This window comes from Pogoniulus pusillus, chromosome 2 (genome assembly GCF_015220805.1).
Source record: "Pogoniulus pusillus isolate bPogPus1 chromosome 2, bPogPus1.pri, whole genome shotgun sequence".
NCBI lineage: Eukaryota > Metazoa > Chordata > Aves > Piciformes > Lybiidae > Pogoniulus > Pogoniulus pusillus.
In genome coordinates this window covers 14,721,993-14,738,322 of record NC_087265.1, presented here as the reverse complement: position 1 = coordinate 14,738,322, position 16,330 = coordinate 14,721,993, and the positions used below count along the sequence as shown (strand labels likewise).

The window sequence follows — 16,330 nt, the reverse complement described above, 5'->3', positions numbered from 1 at the left end:
CTTTGCTGAACAGATTGAAGAGCAGGGAGGCATGTTCCCTAACCACTCCAGAGACTCTTGAAAGTGCACCAGCTAAATCTTAAAATCTGCATTCTGCCTTTTGGCTGATCCTAAAGTTCATCTTGAAGGAGCTCATTTGTGAGGCTCCAGCTTGGATTTGCTGAAGGAAAAGCTTTTGACTCCTCAAAGCCTCTCAGTAACAAATGTCTGAAACTCCCCCAAAGGAGCTGCTGTTTGAGCAGGCTTCTCCATTTTCACAGAAGACTGTTTCTGTACAAATGCACTGACCTAAACCAGAGCACTGCAGCAGAATTCTAGTGAGTTTGTACAGAATCAGCTGTAGCAGAGGCTGCTGAAAAGGGTGCAGCTAATGGGGTGAGCTGGGGGGCTGCAAGACATCAGTGAAACTGGTGAATCTCCAGTGTGTACTGTGAACCATGGTTAAAATCATTATACCAACCAAATCACTGCACAGAGATACCCAAATGAGTTTATTTGGCCAAGAACTCAATTCCTATTTGTTTTAAAAGCATGCATTGAATTCCTTTTTAATTATACTCATTAAATATGGTGATGTTAGCACTGTGCATCATGGTGCCTCCAAGGTTCTTCTCTTTACAAACAGGCCTGCTCTGAGAGCACCTGGTGCATTGTAGCTATGATAGTGCTGCTCAGGCACATCAAGGCAGCTAATAATGCATCTTCAGTTTGAAAAGCCATTCACATTGAGGAACGGTAGATGAATTGCAACTGCAGCTTCTAACTGCAGTTAGGATCCAGAACAGGTAATAGAAAACTATGGGATAATCACAGGGAAGAACACTCTTCTGTCTCCTGCATAGGGGCTTTTAAGGTATTTGGCAAAATAGAATCACAGAACTAACCAGGTTGGGAAAGACCTTTGAGATCATCAAGTCCAACCTATTACCCCACACCATCTCATCAACTAAACCATGACACTGTCACACCCAGTCTTTTTTTTTAAACACTTGCAGGGATGGTGACTCCACCACTTCCCAGGGCAGCCCATTCTAATGGCCAGTCACTCTTTCCATGAAGAATTTTTTCCTAACATCCAGCCAGACTATTTTTTCTAATAATCAGATAATTGTTGTCTGGAATCGATCATACTTTTAAAATATTGCTTGGAAATGTTGTTTTCCACACTGTAATTTTACTTTTTTTTTTAGCATAGATCATTCCTTTCTCAAATCAATATTCAGTTACTTATTCACTTCCATTTTTGTAGCAAAAGTCAATATTGGCTCCAGCAGAGATTTATTTCCTTGAATCAATAAAAGAGTGTGTGGCAGTACATATTTTAACAGGAGAGCAACTAGGATCACAGTGGGTATATTTACTATATCATCATACAGTGACTGGGAGACAAACTGTTAAAATGAAAGAGGTTTAAGAACAAAGGAGGAGTTACCTGAAAGGCCAAGGGATTCCACTTTCCATTTTCTATACACCTGTTTGAACCACTGAATATAATTGTGCTCCTTACCTGCAGGTTCCCTCTAGAGGAAAAAGTTGTTTCACAGTTCTACTGGACTCCAGATATATGATTAGATGATATTGCAAGTACTTCTAACACACAGTAAAGGAATAAGGTATCATCCTTCTGTTACAATTGAAGCATATGGAGATCAGTGGTCACATTTTTGGCATAGGTCCACTTCTATTTAAGCACCTACATGAAAAAATGCTGATTTTTGCAACAACTCAGTGTTTTTGATCAGACCCCACTTCATCTGAGCAATGTGCTGTGCTGTTTCCTTTCCTAAGAGCTCTTTAGCTGGTCATACATTGCCTCTGTTCTAATGCTGTGCAGAGTTGTGTTTGTAGCTTTGTGATTAAGCTTCCAATTCTTGGGTAAAACTCTGAAATGCTGCTCTGGGACATCTCTTTTTCACCTAAAGATCTTTCTGAATCCTAGATTGCATGCTAGCTACAGTTGTGTTCAACTATGCTGACTATGAAATAAAGGAGAAATGCACAGCAATCTTTTATTAATAGTTTGTTTTTATTCTTATGCATATTAACTTGATATTATGAATTATTATAAGCTGAATAACAGTTGTGAGGAACTACCAATAACATTAAGACAACTGGATGTACTCCAAGAAACTTTCTTAGGGGGCCACACTCTATCTTTACTTGCCTATCTTTTCATTTGGTAACTATTCTATTTCTGCTACAGCTACTGAGCAGGATGGTGATAAACCTGAACAGCATTACCCCAGTAGAGCAAACTTGTATCTAATGATACGGTGTCAACATCTAAGGCAGCACAGGTGTGTGGAGTTTTGTGAATGTTGAAGATTAGAGCATTTAAAGCTTTTTTCTTCCTGAAATGTTTGTTGGTTGTTTTTTTTTAATAGTGGATTTTTCCATCTGGTTAGTAGTAAATTAGGAAAGCTCAAGAAACTAAATTTTAACCCTAACAATCAAAAATCTCCCTAAAATTAATCTTTTCTGCTGAAAGCTGTTAACACTGTGTTATTCTATAATGGACAGACATGGAGATACACATATCTCACACCAATGTTAGGGAATTTCTTGCTCTCACAGATTTTTAGAAGGTCTCTTCTGACTTGAGAAGGAATGAGAGGCAATTCCCAGTGTCTTGGCTTCTGGATACATATCCGGGGTGCCTCATGCTTAATCTGAAATTTCTGGTCAGGTAAAGTTAGTGCTCTTACAAGACAAAGCTAACCTATGCATTCCAGTGAACCTTTGTGTAACTTTTGCTAGCAGTAGAATGCCAGCGTTGCACCCTGGGATAAAACGACTCTTGAGTCACCAGTGTGGTTAGATGGACATTCTCCTGTTTATTTCCATGTTACAGTGACTTACATGCTTACTTGGAAGAGGTGTGCACAGCTAACTTAGTTCAAGATTGGTACATGTGGAAAATAACAGCTTGGTCCAGAGTTATGTACATGATACAGATAGGTTAACATTCGATCACAGAATCATAGAGTCAACCAGGTTGGAAGAGACCTCTAAGATCATCCAGGCCAACCTAGCACCCAGACCTATCCAGTCAACTAGACCATGGCACCAAGTGCCTCATCCAGGCTTTTCTTGAAGACCCCCAGGGACGGTGCCTCCACCACCTCCCTGGGCAGCCCATTCCAATGCCAATCACTCTCTCTATGAAGAATTTCCTCCTAACATCCAGCCTATACTTTCCCCAGCACAACTTGAGACTGTGTCCCCTTGTTCTGTTGCTGGTTGCCTGGGAGAAGATGCCACCCCCCACCTGGCTACAATGTCCCTTCAGGTAGTTGTAGACAGCAATGAGGTCACCCCTGAGCCTCCTCTTCTCCAGGCTAAACAACCCCAGCTCCCTCAGCCTCTCCTCATAGGGTTTGTGTTCCAGGCCCCTCACCAGCTTTGTTGCCCTTCTCTGGACACCTTCCAGCACCTCAACATCTCTCTTGAATTGAGGAGCGCAGAACTGGACACAGCACCCAAGGTGTGGCCTGACCAGTGCTGAGTACAGGGGAAGAATAACCTCCCTTGTCCTACTGGCCACACTGTTCCTGATGCAGGCCAGGATGCCATTGTCTCTCCTGCCCACCTGGGCACACTGCTGGCTCATCTTCTGCCTAACTATATACTAGCTCCTCCAGGTCCCTCTCCTCCTGTCTGCTTTCCAGCCACTCAGTCCCCAGCCTGTAGTGCTGCTTGGGGTTGTTGTGGTCAAAGTGCAGAACCCTGCACTTGGCGTTGTTAAATCTCATCCCATTGGCCTCTGCCCACCCATCCAGCCTGTCCAGGTCTTTCTGCAGGGCTCTCCTACCCTCCAACAGGTCAACACCTGCTGCTAGCTTGGTGTCATCTGCAAACTTACTGATGCTGGACTCAATCCCCTTGTCCAGATCATCAATAAAGATATTGAACAGGACTGGGCCCTACAATCCTGCAGGATCAGCCCCCTGCGGCTGGCTGACCCAGCCCCCTGCAGCTGCGTGTGGGGTGCTATTATTTACTGCCTAGTTTCCTGCCTCCAAGGACACTTCACAGCACAAGTTGCTCATGTTTATCAATTTGTGTCCTCTGCTGGCAAGAAATTCATCCACAGTAGAATATGAAGATCATTTCTGAAAATAATATTCTCCAGAAGTCTTCTGCCATATTCTGGTTGGCGTTTTCTGGGTGGCTGTTTTTCCTAACCCATCTTCCTTTAGCAATGTGGAAAAACTGAGGGTTGCTAAGACATCTGAGAGGAAGATCTCCCTGCTTCTCTTTGTGGGCTGCAACTTTGTGTGCAGCCTTTAAGTATCATCATAAAGTAATTCACCCTGACTTCAACCTGCTGCAGGAAACTTCTCTACCAGAAATGGAGCTTAGTATTCTTGGTCTATGAAAACACAAACTGAACGAAGCAAAGGGGCATAGGTGCTGCTTGCTGAAATTCTGGTATGTCTCAGAGTTCATCTGTCTGGAATTGATAGAACTGAGATTGAAACTGCTCCTCGGTCCACAAGTGCATTTTGCTAACAGTGTTTTTCAGGATTACTTTTCTCTTCTTGCAGTGCACTATATTTGATCTTCCGCTGTGAGACAAGCAAGACAATTAGGACTGTGATGCTATGGTAATGAGTGCATAGAGATGGTAGCAACCTCTATATTTAGGCTGCCTTAATATTTCCACTCTAATCATTCAGGCTCTCCTAAGTACTCTTACTCAGCTACTGTTGGCAGCAGGCGTTTGAAATGCAGCCTCGGATACAGTCTTGGGAATTAGATGTCTCCCTCTGAAATTTTGCTCAGGTCTGTATGAGTTACAAGGCCTTGGAAATTTGCTGTTTCTCTTCCCTCACTGACTGCAAAAATAACTGAATCAGGAAAGTATGTTCTGAAGGGCTGGACTCAAAATGACATTTCAGAAGCAGCAGTGAGTCTGTGGGAGTGTGTAGGAGCTTTCATCAGGAGCATGTCAGAGAATGACAGACCATGGGCATGTCCTCCAGATGTGTGTGTCCCTCATCATCAGTTCTGTCGTATAGCTCCTCAATTCAAGAGAGATGTTGAGGTGCTGGAACGTGTCCAGAGAAGGGCAACAAAGCTGGTGAGGGGCCTGGAACACAAACCCTATGAGGAGAGGCTGAGGGGGCTGGGGCTGTTTAGCCTGGAGAAGAGAAGGCTCAGGGGTGACCTCATTGCTGTCTACAACTACCTGAGGGGACACTGTAGCCAGGTGGGGGGTGGCATCTTCTCCCAGGCAACCAGCAATAGAACAAGGGGACACAGTCTCAAGTTGTGCCAGGGGAGGTATAGGCTGGATGTTAGGAGGAAGTTCTTCACAGAGAGAGTGATTGGCATTGGAATGGGCTGCCCAGGTTGGTGGTGGAGTCACTGTCCCTGGAGGTCTTCAAGAAGAGACTGGATGAGGCACTTGGTGCCATGGTCTGGTTGACTGGCTAGGGCTGGGTGCTAGGTTGGAGTGGATGATCTTGGAGGTCTCTTCCAACCTGGTTGATTCTATGATTATGCTATTAGACTGGGGTCTCTGTGCATTACTTTGGTGCACAACAGATGCACAGACGGACAGCTTAGATTTCCATGTGCTGTAGAGGACAGCTGAGTCTCAAGCAAACTGCTAAACATTTCTTTCAGAAGCCACCTCCTTATAGAGCATCAGTCAACCTCTTTTCAGGCAGCAAGATGTGCTGAACAGGGCTAAGAGTGACTTCTAGAATTCCACATGTCCACTGCACCATCTCCTCACTGGGACTATTCTCACAAAACCATTTTGTAAATCTCAGCTCCTCTTTGGTTAGAAAAGATCTTTAAGATCAAGTCCAACTGTTATTTAACTCTACCAGGTCTGGTGCTGAATCATGTCTCTTTGCACCACAAATCCTCCAAGGATGGGGACTTGATCAGTGTTTGATTAAACCCCTTTCAGTGAAAGAGTTTTTTTCCAAATATCCACCCTAAACCTCCCCTGGTGCAGCTGGAGGCTATTTTCTCTCATCCTATCACATGTTGCTAAGACTCTTGAAATTGGGCTCTTTGCTCAAACCGAAGCCAGTCTAGGTGTTCTGAGAGAGGTACAGATAAAAGAGTTGCTCTTCCTTCCAAAGTACTAAAACTAATTGTTTTAATCTCCAAGACCCTAAGAATGGATAGGTCATTGGTCACAACAGTTTCATGGCTCAGACCAGCTACTAAGATTTGGATGGGCATACATAATCCTTCCCCTTTTCCTGAATGTAATTGCTCCCTGTGGGGGAGCAGTGGGGGGAGATGGTTCTGTTTGTTCTTCCTGTTTTCAGAGAACCAGAACTTTAGCTTTCCTTCTGCATTAATACCGTGACACTAAATAAATGTTTGTCTCCATTATAAGTTTTCCTTTACACAGAAGTAGCCAACAAGGCTCCTAATCATAGAATCATAGAACAATTTGAGTTGGAAGGGACCTCCAAATGTCATCTAGTCCAACTCCCCTGCAGTCAGCAAGGACATCCTGCACTAATTCAGTTTGCCCAGAGCCCTGATGAGCCTGACCTTGACTGTCTCCAACGATGGGGCCTCAACCATCTCCTTGGGCAACCTGTTCCAGTGCTCCACTACCTCCATGGTAAAGATCTTTCTCCTAACATCCAACCTAAATCTCTTCTCTAGTTTAAAACCACTGCCCTTCATCCTGCCACTTCAGGCCTTTGTAAACAGTCCCTCTTCAGCCTTCTTCTTGGCCACTTTTAAGTACTGGAAGGTTACTATTAGGTCCCTGTGGAGTCTTCTCTTTTCCAAGCTGAAATCAGAGCATGTTTCTGGCTTCTTGGTAGACATCTCTGCATAACTTGTGAACTGTTGTTCGTGATGAAATGTTACAAAATCTTACTGCTGACTTCTACTGCTAACTACTGCTAACTGCTACTACTTGTTACATATTTCAACTTGATCTCCAAAAACACCCAGCAAAAATATTTCTCTTTATCCAGTCTGTAAAAAAAATAAGCTAAGCTGACAGATGTGAGAAAGGCAAAGGCAAAGAAATACAAGGAAAACAGGACTGCCCAGACTCACAGACCGCTTGCTGTGCAATTTAACGTTCAAGATGACTGCTAATAGACCATTCCATCTTCCTGTTCCCATCTCCAGCCTTTTCCTCTCCATTTCCCTCCCTTCTCCATCATATCCACCTCTTTCTCTCCTGCACAATGCATTTCCCCCTTTTTTTCCCCCAAACTCACAACACCTGGGTTCTGTTGGAGTCTCCTTAGCTAGCTGCTAAGATCAGGAAACACTCTTGCAGTGTGTTATTCCTAACCTTTCATTTCAACTGGCCCTGAAGGAATAGGAGTCTTTCTGCTTACAAAACCGAAAAAAGTTTGGTCATGCCTGTTTCTAACAGCTCTCAAAAGTCCTGTTTCTGTAATAGCCTTGTTAATGTTTAAAATGGGAAAACAGAAACTAAATCTTTCAAGTAAGAACACTGCTGATTTTATATAGTGCTTTCCACCCGATGAAGACAGACACAAGTGAGATCCTACTGAGTTGTCTTTTCAGGTTTTTCAAAGTTGAAACAAACCAAGCAAATTAACTGAAGTTGGTTTTGCCAACCTCATTAATTACTGTTAGGATAATGAGATCAGTGTTTTTTTTCAATTTGATAGTGTCACCATGAAACTGGAGGGCATTTTGGATTATTAAGTGACCTTTTAATTAAGGAAGGACAGTTTAACTGCAACCCTGAAGTCAGGCAAGCAGAAGGTATTCTGATCAAGTTGTTTAAAGGAGGTTTCAGGAACAGAAATTTCAAGTTAAAGATGTCTGCAGTGAAATTAGCATTTGCCTACAACTGCAAAAATCATTCATCTAATCTGTTTGGTTTTGTACATAGCTTGCAGTTAAACCTGGTTGCTCTTCCACAGAACTTGTACAGGGCTGTGCAGGCAAGCCTGCATAAGCAGCAGCATGTGTTCGGAGCCAGAACTGCCACTTGGGAACAGTCAGTGTGAAATCACAGCTGAGGGCTCGGCTGCTTTAACTAGAATCCAATGAATTGCATTTTGATTCAACATCAGAAATGTCATGTGGAGCCCCTCCTCAATGCTTCACAGATTCAGGTTTCAAATGTCAAGTGCTCTAAACTGGAGTTAGCTGAGTTGATGCCCCAGGACTGTGAGATTCATCTTCCTCTCTCTGCCTGTGCTGAAGCAGGCAGGGATGGAGGGTGTTGTCCTGCTGCCAACTGGGCTGAGGGGGTGACAGGCTGTTTCCTCCTCAGGGTTTATTTGTGTGACAGTAGCATCTAGAGGTTTTGCAGGGAATTAAAGCCTACTTTACTAATGGCTGCACATAACATGCAGTCCCTACCTCAAAGGATAGACTGAAAAAAGGCAAGAAAGGAAACATAAACCCAGGCTGAGATTGCAAGCAAGCAACCTTCTTCTCTGTGTACGTTACCCGTTAACTAACGGCCTCTCACAAGTTTGACATTGGGAGAACTGAACGGAGTTTACCAAAGCTATTTGGGGTTGAAATCACAAATCTGTTAATAGCCTGCATAAGTGCCAGCTGTGTTTGTCCAGGAGAAGTACTTTGCCAAGCATTAGCCATTCCACAGGAAGGAGGTTGAGTTAGGTGGGTGGTTACTGTTATCAAAGTCACCCTTGAGCATAGTTCATCACCTTTAAAGTGGTTCATCACTTTGGTTTAAAGTGCAAGAAAAATATTGCAGAGTGACACAGCTGTGACTGCTGTGTTTGGATTTGGTTTTGCAAAGACAGAGCCCAGACTTCCTGTTTGGAGTCTAAAGCAGTGCTCAGCAGGGAGGTTAGGAAGGTGCTTTTCTGCTCTGTGAGTTGAGCACACCTTACAGCTGCAGCATTTCATTGGGAGGGAGCAGGCTTCTGCTTTTCAATTCGTGTAGCTTCACCTGATGATCACCATTTGATCTTCCTCCACAGCTGACACATTACAAAAGCTGTTTCATTTTTGGCAGAAGATTTGGGTTGCCCTTAACGTCAAGTCTAAGCTGCAGCAATGTAACCGTAGAGTCTCACTTTGCCTTCTCCTGCCTCACGCTGGTCTCTTGCATTTCAGATCGCCTACGCTGCAGTGGACTGCGCCAAAGAACAGAATCATGACCTGTGTAAGCAGGAGGGGGTTGATGGCTACCCCACCTTCAACTACTACAACTATGGGAAATTTGTGGAGAAATATACTGGAGAAAGAGGGGTAAGTGAGAGCGAGATCCATCACCCACACAGGGAGGAAGGTCTCCCCTGCCTTTACTGCCTTTTACGTGGAAGCTGCAGGGTAACTTTTTAATCATGCTGGGAGGAGTTTAACTGCTTCTGTTATGGTCTTACATGGATGAATCATTGTGTGCCACACCCCTGTACATCTCTGCGTTAGGAACACATGTGGTCTGTTTTAGGAATGAGAAGAGGAAAAAGGAGTATGTTTGGTAATGCTTTGGTGTGTATTTTATTCTTTAAGCTGAAGTCTGCAAGTAAATTTGAACTAAGTGAAAGTGAAGGGTTTATTGCATGGGCTGCTGCTGGGTGCTTAAATCCTAGAAAATACAGACCTTAACTCCTGTAAGCTCTGGTTCATAGATACACTGCAAACATGTTATGGGTCTACCAGGCTGCCAAATGGTGACAGGCCATTGGTTTTATAGCAAGCACAAAGCTGCCCTTTGGAGGATGGGGGAAACTAAATATCTCATTCTTTGTAAATCTCATTCAGTTCTGGAGCTCAGGATGGAGACATCAATTGTATCATCAATTGTATCATCTAGCCCTTCAGCCCCCTTTTGTCCTTCTGTGGTCAGCTGATTATATGCTATGAGTACAAGAGCTGTAGATGCCTGAAAGTAAGACAGCAATCAAATTATTTGTGTGTATTCTTTGTCATAACCTCCAAGTGGGAGATTACCCCTCAGCAGTGATTGATTGCCTGGAGGCACTATGATCTGCAAGAACTTGAGATTTCCAAGCTATTATATAAATTATTATGATTTTATGGTGCTGACCCAGGTGGTGTTACAGATACTGTGTTTAGCTCCAGTCGTGGAATTCTTCTTAAGAGTAAAGATGGGTGCAGTAGCAAACAATTAAGGAAGATTTCAGACACAGTTTTTGTCTTTCTAACCCATGATTACAGAAATTTTATGTGAAAAGAAGGGTCTGTGATGGCTGGTAAAAAGAATTTAGCAAGACAGGAGTGCTCTGAGGCCACAGCAGTTGGAAGATGATTATCCCGGTGCTGGAAAGTGGACTGACTAATTCCCTGTGTGCAGCCAACCCTTTCTTGGGCAGAATTAAATTACCCAACAGGAACATTGCAATCTCTCTTCTGCTGGCAACTGTGTTCTCCCTCCACCTCTTCTGAGGTCTGTGGTCTTCTGTTTGTGCAACACCAAATGAGGTTTTGTTATCTCCTGTTGTAGTAATGCTGGAGGCAGCACTTCACTCAGTACCTTCCGTGGAATTTGCAGGTCTGTTCACCCGTCTCTTTCAGTGATAAAGCATTGCACTCTTGAAAGTCTGATCAGCATGGAAACATTTTGTGAACCACCTTATCCCACCACCACCTACATAGCAAAAGAAATCTCAGCAGAGAGCACCGGGAACCAGGGAGCCTGTTTCCTGTCCCGATTCTGGCACAAAATCAGTACATGTCCCTGCATATTTAGTTCATTGTGGTGGAGCTGATGTATCATTGTTTCACATGGGCAGGGAAGGAGAGGAGCAGTGTCAGCTGCCACAGAAGCAACATGACATGCTGCTGCAGGACATGTGGCTAGTAGCGCTGGAGCTCTCTGCTCCTTCCCACCCTACACTGGAGTGCTGGCTCTGAGGGAAGAGCATGAGCCTGTAAGAGGACCTCCAAGGGAACTTGTCGTGGGTATTTTAAAGAGAGCTGACAGAATGAAGCTCTCAAATGAACTGGAGAAAAAAACCCACAATTATATTTGCAGAAAGAGATACAGAAAAGGAATTACAAAAGCAGATACATCCATGGTGACTCCCTTGAATGTTGCCCAAACCTAAATCTGTAATCCCCAGTGCTCCAGTCCTCCCCTCCTACCCCACCTCTGCCATCCAAGAGGCCTAAACACAAGCCTCTGGAGACCCCAAAACAGGTCTACTCATTACATGTTTGTCCCTATAAAGCGGCTCCCGCCCAACACAGGGCTGGAGGAGGAGGAAAGGAGAACGAGCTGGCCTTGCCATGAGTTTATGAAGAGATTGCAGAATTATGGGATTGAGTAACAATCTTCTAGTCCCTAGAGCATTTTAAACCCTATAGTTCCAACCTGGGACACAATTGCAGTTCCAAAATCGAGGGTTTAGGGCATTTCATCCCAAGCAATTGAGCAAGGTACACTCTGACTCCAGTGTACTTTGTATGACTTCAAGGCTTTGAAAACTGGGATCCTTTCATGGAAGCTGTTGATTGCCAGGTATCTCCAGGTGACGTATGACCAAACTTGTCACTTCATTTTTTTGAGTAGAAGAATAGTGAATCATTTTAGAAGATTGTTTTGTTGTTCTGCCTTCTTAAAAACTTCCTAGCTCTGAGGTTTGGTTTTGTAGTGTTTTCTTTGGGGTTTTTTTTGGTTGGGTTTTTTTGTTGCTGTTGTTAAAGTCAAACTTTTTATTTCTGGTTTTTTTTTTGTTCTCTACCTCTTTGTATTTTCCTTCTTCAGCACCAATTTTGACAGGTGTTTCAGGATTGCTTGAAAGTAAAAATGGTCACATTGGATGGGATCAGTGTTACTTGCTTAGAAAACTGTAGCATTGGTGCACTGGGAGACAGTGTGTTCAAACACAGGTGTTCACACCTCTACTTGTCTGAGCCTTTTGATACACATGAAAGTTGTGTTCAGAGCTTTCCTTGCAAAAGGGAACTGCTTGCAGCCAACTGCTTTAGATAATCGGGAATTTTAAGTTGTTGGAATAGAGAGGTTGGTATTTAGGCATCCAGGTTTGAAATTGTTTGACAACAATCAGGAATTATAAGTTGTTGGAATAGAGAGGTTGGCATCTAGGTATCCAGGTTTGAAATTGTTTGACAACAATTTTGATATTAACTTTGTGGGGAAAAGAAAGTAGTTTCCATCATCTGAATGTGTAGGAAAAGAGGAAGATCATGAGCAAAACTGGGATGAGGAACGGTGGCAAATGTGTGTATAGCAACTGCTTTCAAAATGAGGCTTTTAGCATACAATGTGGCTTGAGAAGGAGTGTTTTTCACTGAAAGGCATCAATGGCACTTCTTGGAAGAGATTTTGCCTTGTCCTGTGAGTGTTTGGGCCTTTTCCTGTGTCCCACAGGATCACAGGATGTTAGGAGTTGGAAGGGACCTCTGAAGATCACTGAGTCCAACGCCCTCTGCCAGAGCAAGACCATTATCTAGAGCAAGACCATAATCTAGTGCAGGTCACACAGGAATGCATCCAGACAGGTCTTGAAATTCTCCAGAGGAAGACTCCACAAGCTCTTTCCAAAGTCTGGCCTATGGAGTCTGTTTAGATATTTTCTCTTTGCATTGCAGAGGAGCAGCACTGGACCAAAGTGAGAACGCAGAAGCAATAACTGCTCCTTAGTTTATATTCTGCTGCAGGATACAGAAACTAGAAGTGTTCTTGATGCATTGTTTTGATTAGTTTGTACAAATATGACTCATATTCTTCTTTCTTCAAAACTAGGAGTCTGGATTCACCGCTTTCATGCGAACCCTGAGAGAAAGAGACCATGAAAGAGTAGGAAAGAAAAAGGATGAACTGTAGTTTCTGCCTCAAAAGAAGCTTTCCGCTGCACTGTGAACGGTTCCAGGTCTTTTGTTAATGCACCTGAGACTTCACATATTCTCAAGACAGAGACTTTTTTTTTTTTATAAACAGCCATGGCCATTTTGTACAATTTTGAAATAAAGTGAAACCACTTGATTTTTAAAAGGAAAATAAATTAGAATGTTGCCATAATGTTTTGAAGAAAACCTAGCATTTTCTCTCATGTTGTGAGACGATGCCCACTGACACTCCTATGCAATATTTTTGTAGTCCGTAGTGTGTCTGTAGGTGATGTTGTTTAATAGAGTGATTTCCTTCCTCTTTTTTTTTTAAGTATTGCAGTACCTGTGAAAAACAGTGGGGAGGGGACACTGGGTTTTGTTTGATTGTCTTGGCTGCTTGGGTGGGTTGGTTGGTGTATCATTGTGGTTTGGTTTGTCTTAATCGGTGAAGGAAAATGGGAAACTTGTAAGACACAGACTTACCCAACTGCAGTTTTGCATTCTTGTGAACTAGTTACATGTTCTTCAGTGAGATCTGGGGGAACAATTTTAAGGTGCTCAGGGATAAATAAGGTATCTGAGTCAATGAAGACATTCATATTGACCAGTCCAGATCTGTTGATTTCATTTTATTTCTCTGGTGTTTAAATCAGGATTGTTTACATAACTTTATAGAATGTACCGAGTTAGTTAAGCCAAGTATTGAACATTAAGGACAACATAGGTAAAATTCAAACTAAACTCCTTTTCTGTCAAATACATCTGCAACTGATAGCAGGAGTGATTATCTTACAGGGATATGCAGTTACCCTTTTGAGGTGTACATTCTCCCTTCCTGTTTTGATTGGGCCACATCAAATGTGTTGGAAAGTGTTAGTTCAACTGTTTTGATAAATGCACAATACTTTTGATAATGCAGTAATTATGTGTATTAATGTGTTTATGGTCCAGAGGTTTTATCTGCATTTGTATGTGGGAGTTTTCCTTTTTGGTCTTTAAGGAGTTGCATAAACAATCTCTCTCTGGCGAAATCACTGTAAAACCTGTATTGCCAACAGCTGAAATGCGTTTCACTCTTGATACTTAAAAGAGACATTGATCTGGAGGTACTGTGTCTTCACAGGAGGGGAGAGGGAGGGGCAGGAAGTTGTGATTCACTTTGAGCTAAAAATAAATTTTAAAAAAGACAAGTATTTTTATCATTAATAGCTTTGCTCAGCTTCTTCCTCACCGGGTGAATGACCAGGGTGATGGTTTAGGAAGAACGTGCACCCACCACCTGTTTTCTGGGACAGCCTGGTGCCCAGGTGTGCCAGGCAGTACAGTAAGGTGTTTGCCAGTGTGAGGGTTGGCCTCCATCTGTCTTGGCACTCAACAGGTGGACAAAATGGCTTTTGACAGAGAAGAACTGTGCCTTGGGTCTGAAATCTTCCTCTTGCTCCTCAGCTGCCCATCTCGTTTTCTCTTGCTAATTTGGATCCTCAATGAAGGCTATGCTAATGGACAGCTCTGTGCTGTGCTGCTCAGGAGGTGAATGGCACCTTACCTCCTTTCTCAGGATTTTGCCCCTCTTCTCTCTCGCCCAATTAATGGCACTGTACATTTGGCACCAGCTGCTGAAGCCATTAGTGAGTAATCTGCAATGCTGGTAGGCTGATTGGCCTTGTATGGTAGCCAGCTCGTTAACCATGGCATCAATTCAAACAGCAGTGGAGCTGTGCCAAGTATCTTCTCTTATTGGGCACCTGATGAGTCTCTTCACTCAAAAAAATCAGCTGCCTGGTACTACATAATATTCTAGTACGAAAGTAGCTTAATTAAGTCTTTTACTGTGTTAGGTTTTTCTGTAGCATAGCTACTTCATGTCATGTTCGGTGTTTCTGCATAAGATCACAGCAGTTCTCTTTCAAGCTCTCCGTGCATTAGCAGCAAGCATTCTGCCCCACGTTTAGGAAGTAATATATATTGATGCCATTTGATTTGAAGCAAAAATTCTTTTGCTTACCAGCATACTATCAAGTATGATCAGTCCTGAATGTGCTGCATTTTTCTTATCTCTGACTCAAAGCAACTGCCATTAAAGAAATAGTCTCCAGAAACACTCGAGTGTTTCTGTGCATAAGCAGTGCCTATGTCTGTGCTAATTGCTGAGAGAGAGAGAGAAAAATCATAGCTTGCCAATGGTGACATCACTTGTCAGGATCATTCTGAGTTACAGCCTTTGGTAAATGTTTAGGATAGGACAATTGCACACTGTGCTTCAGACCAGTAATTCCTTACAGCTGGTTACACCATAATAAAATTAAAATTAAGGATTCTCGTTTTTCCCTTCGATCTTTTGTCATTTACTTCTTGCACTTGGGCATTAATTTTTTTTTTTCTTGGCTAATCATGTGTTAATGCACAAATATAAAATATTTGAGAATAATTTACCTTCTGTTACAGGGTCATGACTCATCTGCTTTATAGTCTGAATGGTTTTTGGAAAAGAGAGTTTTGAACACCATAAAAAATTACATCAAATCACTGACAAAAGCCTTAGTTACTGTGAACTAGAGTGTACCATGAACTTGGAGCTTTCCTTCTAAGCCTTTTTAATTAGTAGACCAGGTCTGGATCTTGGTTACACTGTTGTAATTCTCTTGCCTCCACTAAAGCAGAAAGTGGTGCTTATATTTGCTGCCAAAGTCAGTTTATGTTTATTTTTGTATTGGTCAAGCTGAAATTTAAATGCTTTTCAGTTTTGTGGTGGTGGGTTTTTTTTTTCTTACAAACTGTGAATGAAAAGTATCTTGTATGTAAGAGCTCTTATTTTGTGTAATTAAAGGGTTGGAGCATTTCACACATTCAGACTTTCCAGCCTTTCATAGTAGAGGCATAGCCCAGGCATTCATAACCACATAGGAATTTCTGCCACAGTAATCTGGGATTTCAAATCATGAATCATTTATCAAGAAGAAACTTAATTGCTGATAACAAATGGTTTATAGTGAATCAGAGATTCTGCTCTTGCAATTAAGGCTTTGGTCTTTCAGCCATTTTAAAGTGTGATTCAGAGGTCTTTGGCTATCAGCTACACCATTAATGCTACGCAGATTAAGTCTTATTGAGGAGGGGTAAAACATGTACACAGGAGAGGCTGAACAAGGATTGTGTACCGCTTTGTTCCTCAGCATTGGCTTAAACAACATAAATAGCTCACAGGTCTGTGTTGGTCCTGCTGGACCAATAGACAAAGGGTATCAGGACTAAGTGTTTTGGGCAGACTAGTAGCAGCTGGATAGTAAGTCTAATGAAAAGAGTCTGAGATGTTGAATTTGTTTCATCTACCAAAAGGAAGAGAAAGGAAACCCGGCCAAGATTCTAGGAGAGTGAATGTTCTGGGATATGAGAGACCCAGATGGGAGTCCCAAGGTTTATATGCCAGTCCCTGCAAGGAGAGAGGATAATTTGGCTTCAGTTGTAAAGGAGTTACCCGTCTATCTCTGACACAATAACTAAGGCCCATATTTGTTCAGATTAGAGCAACTCCTACAGGAGAGACTGGAAGAGACTT

General features: G+C 42.7%; 1 protein-coding gene across 2 annotated transcripts in view; it reads left to right on the top strand.

Moving 5' to 3' along the window:
- Positions 1-13,976, top strand: part of PDIA5 (protein disulfide isomerase family A member 5) — a 115,629-nt gene extending 101,653 nt beyond the window's left edge. For both annotated transcript variants that reach the window (XM_064157099.1, XM_064157090.1), the window contains 2 exons: positions 9,070-9,204; positions 12,689-13,976. In XM_064157099.1, coding sequence (XP_064013169.1) covers positions 9,070-9,204; positions 12,689-12,769 — 216 coding nt within the window. In that variant the 3' untranslated portion in view covers positions 12,770-13,976. The remainder of the gene's footprint in view (positions 1-9,069; positions 9,205-12,688) is intronic.
- Positions 13,977-16,330: the final 2,354 nt, after the last annotated feature.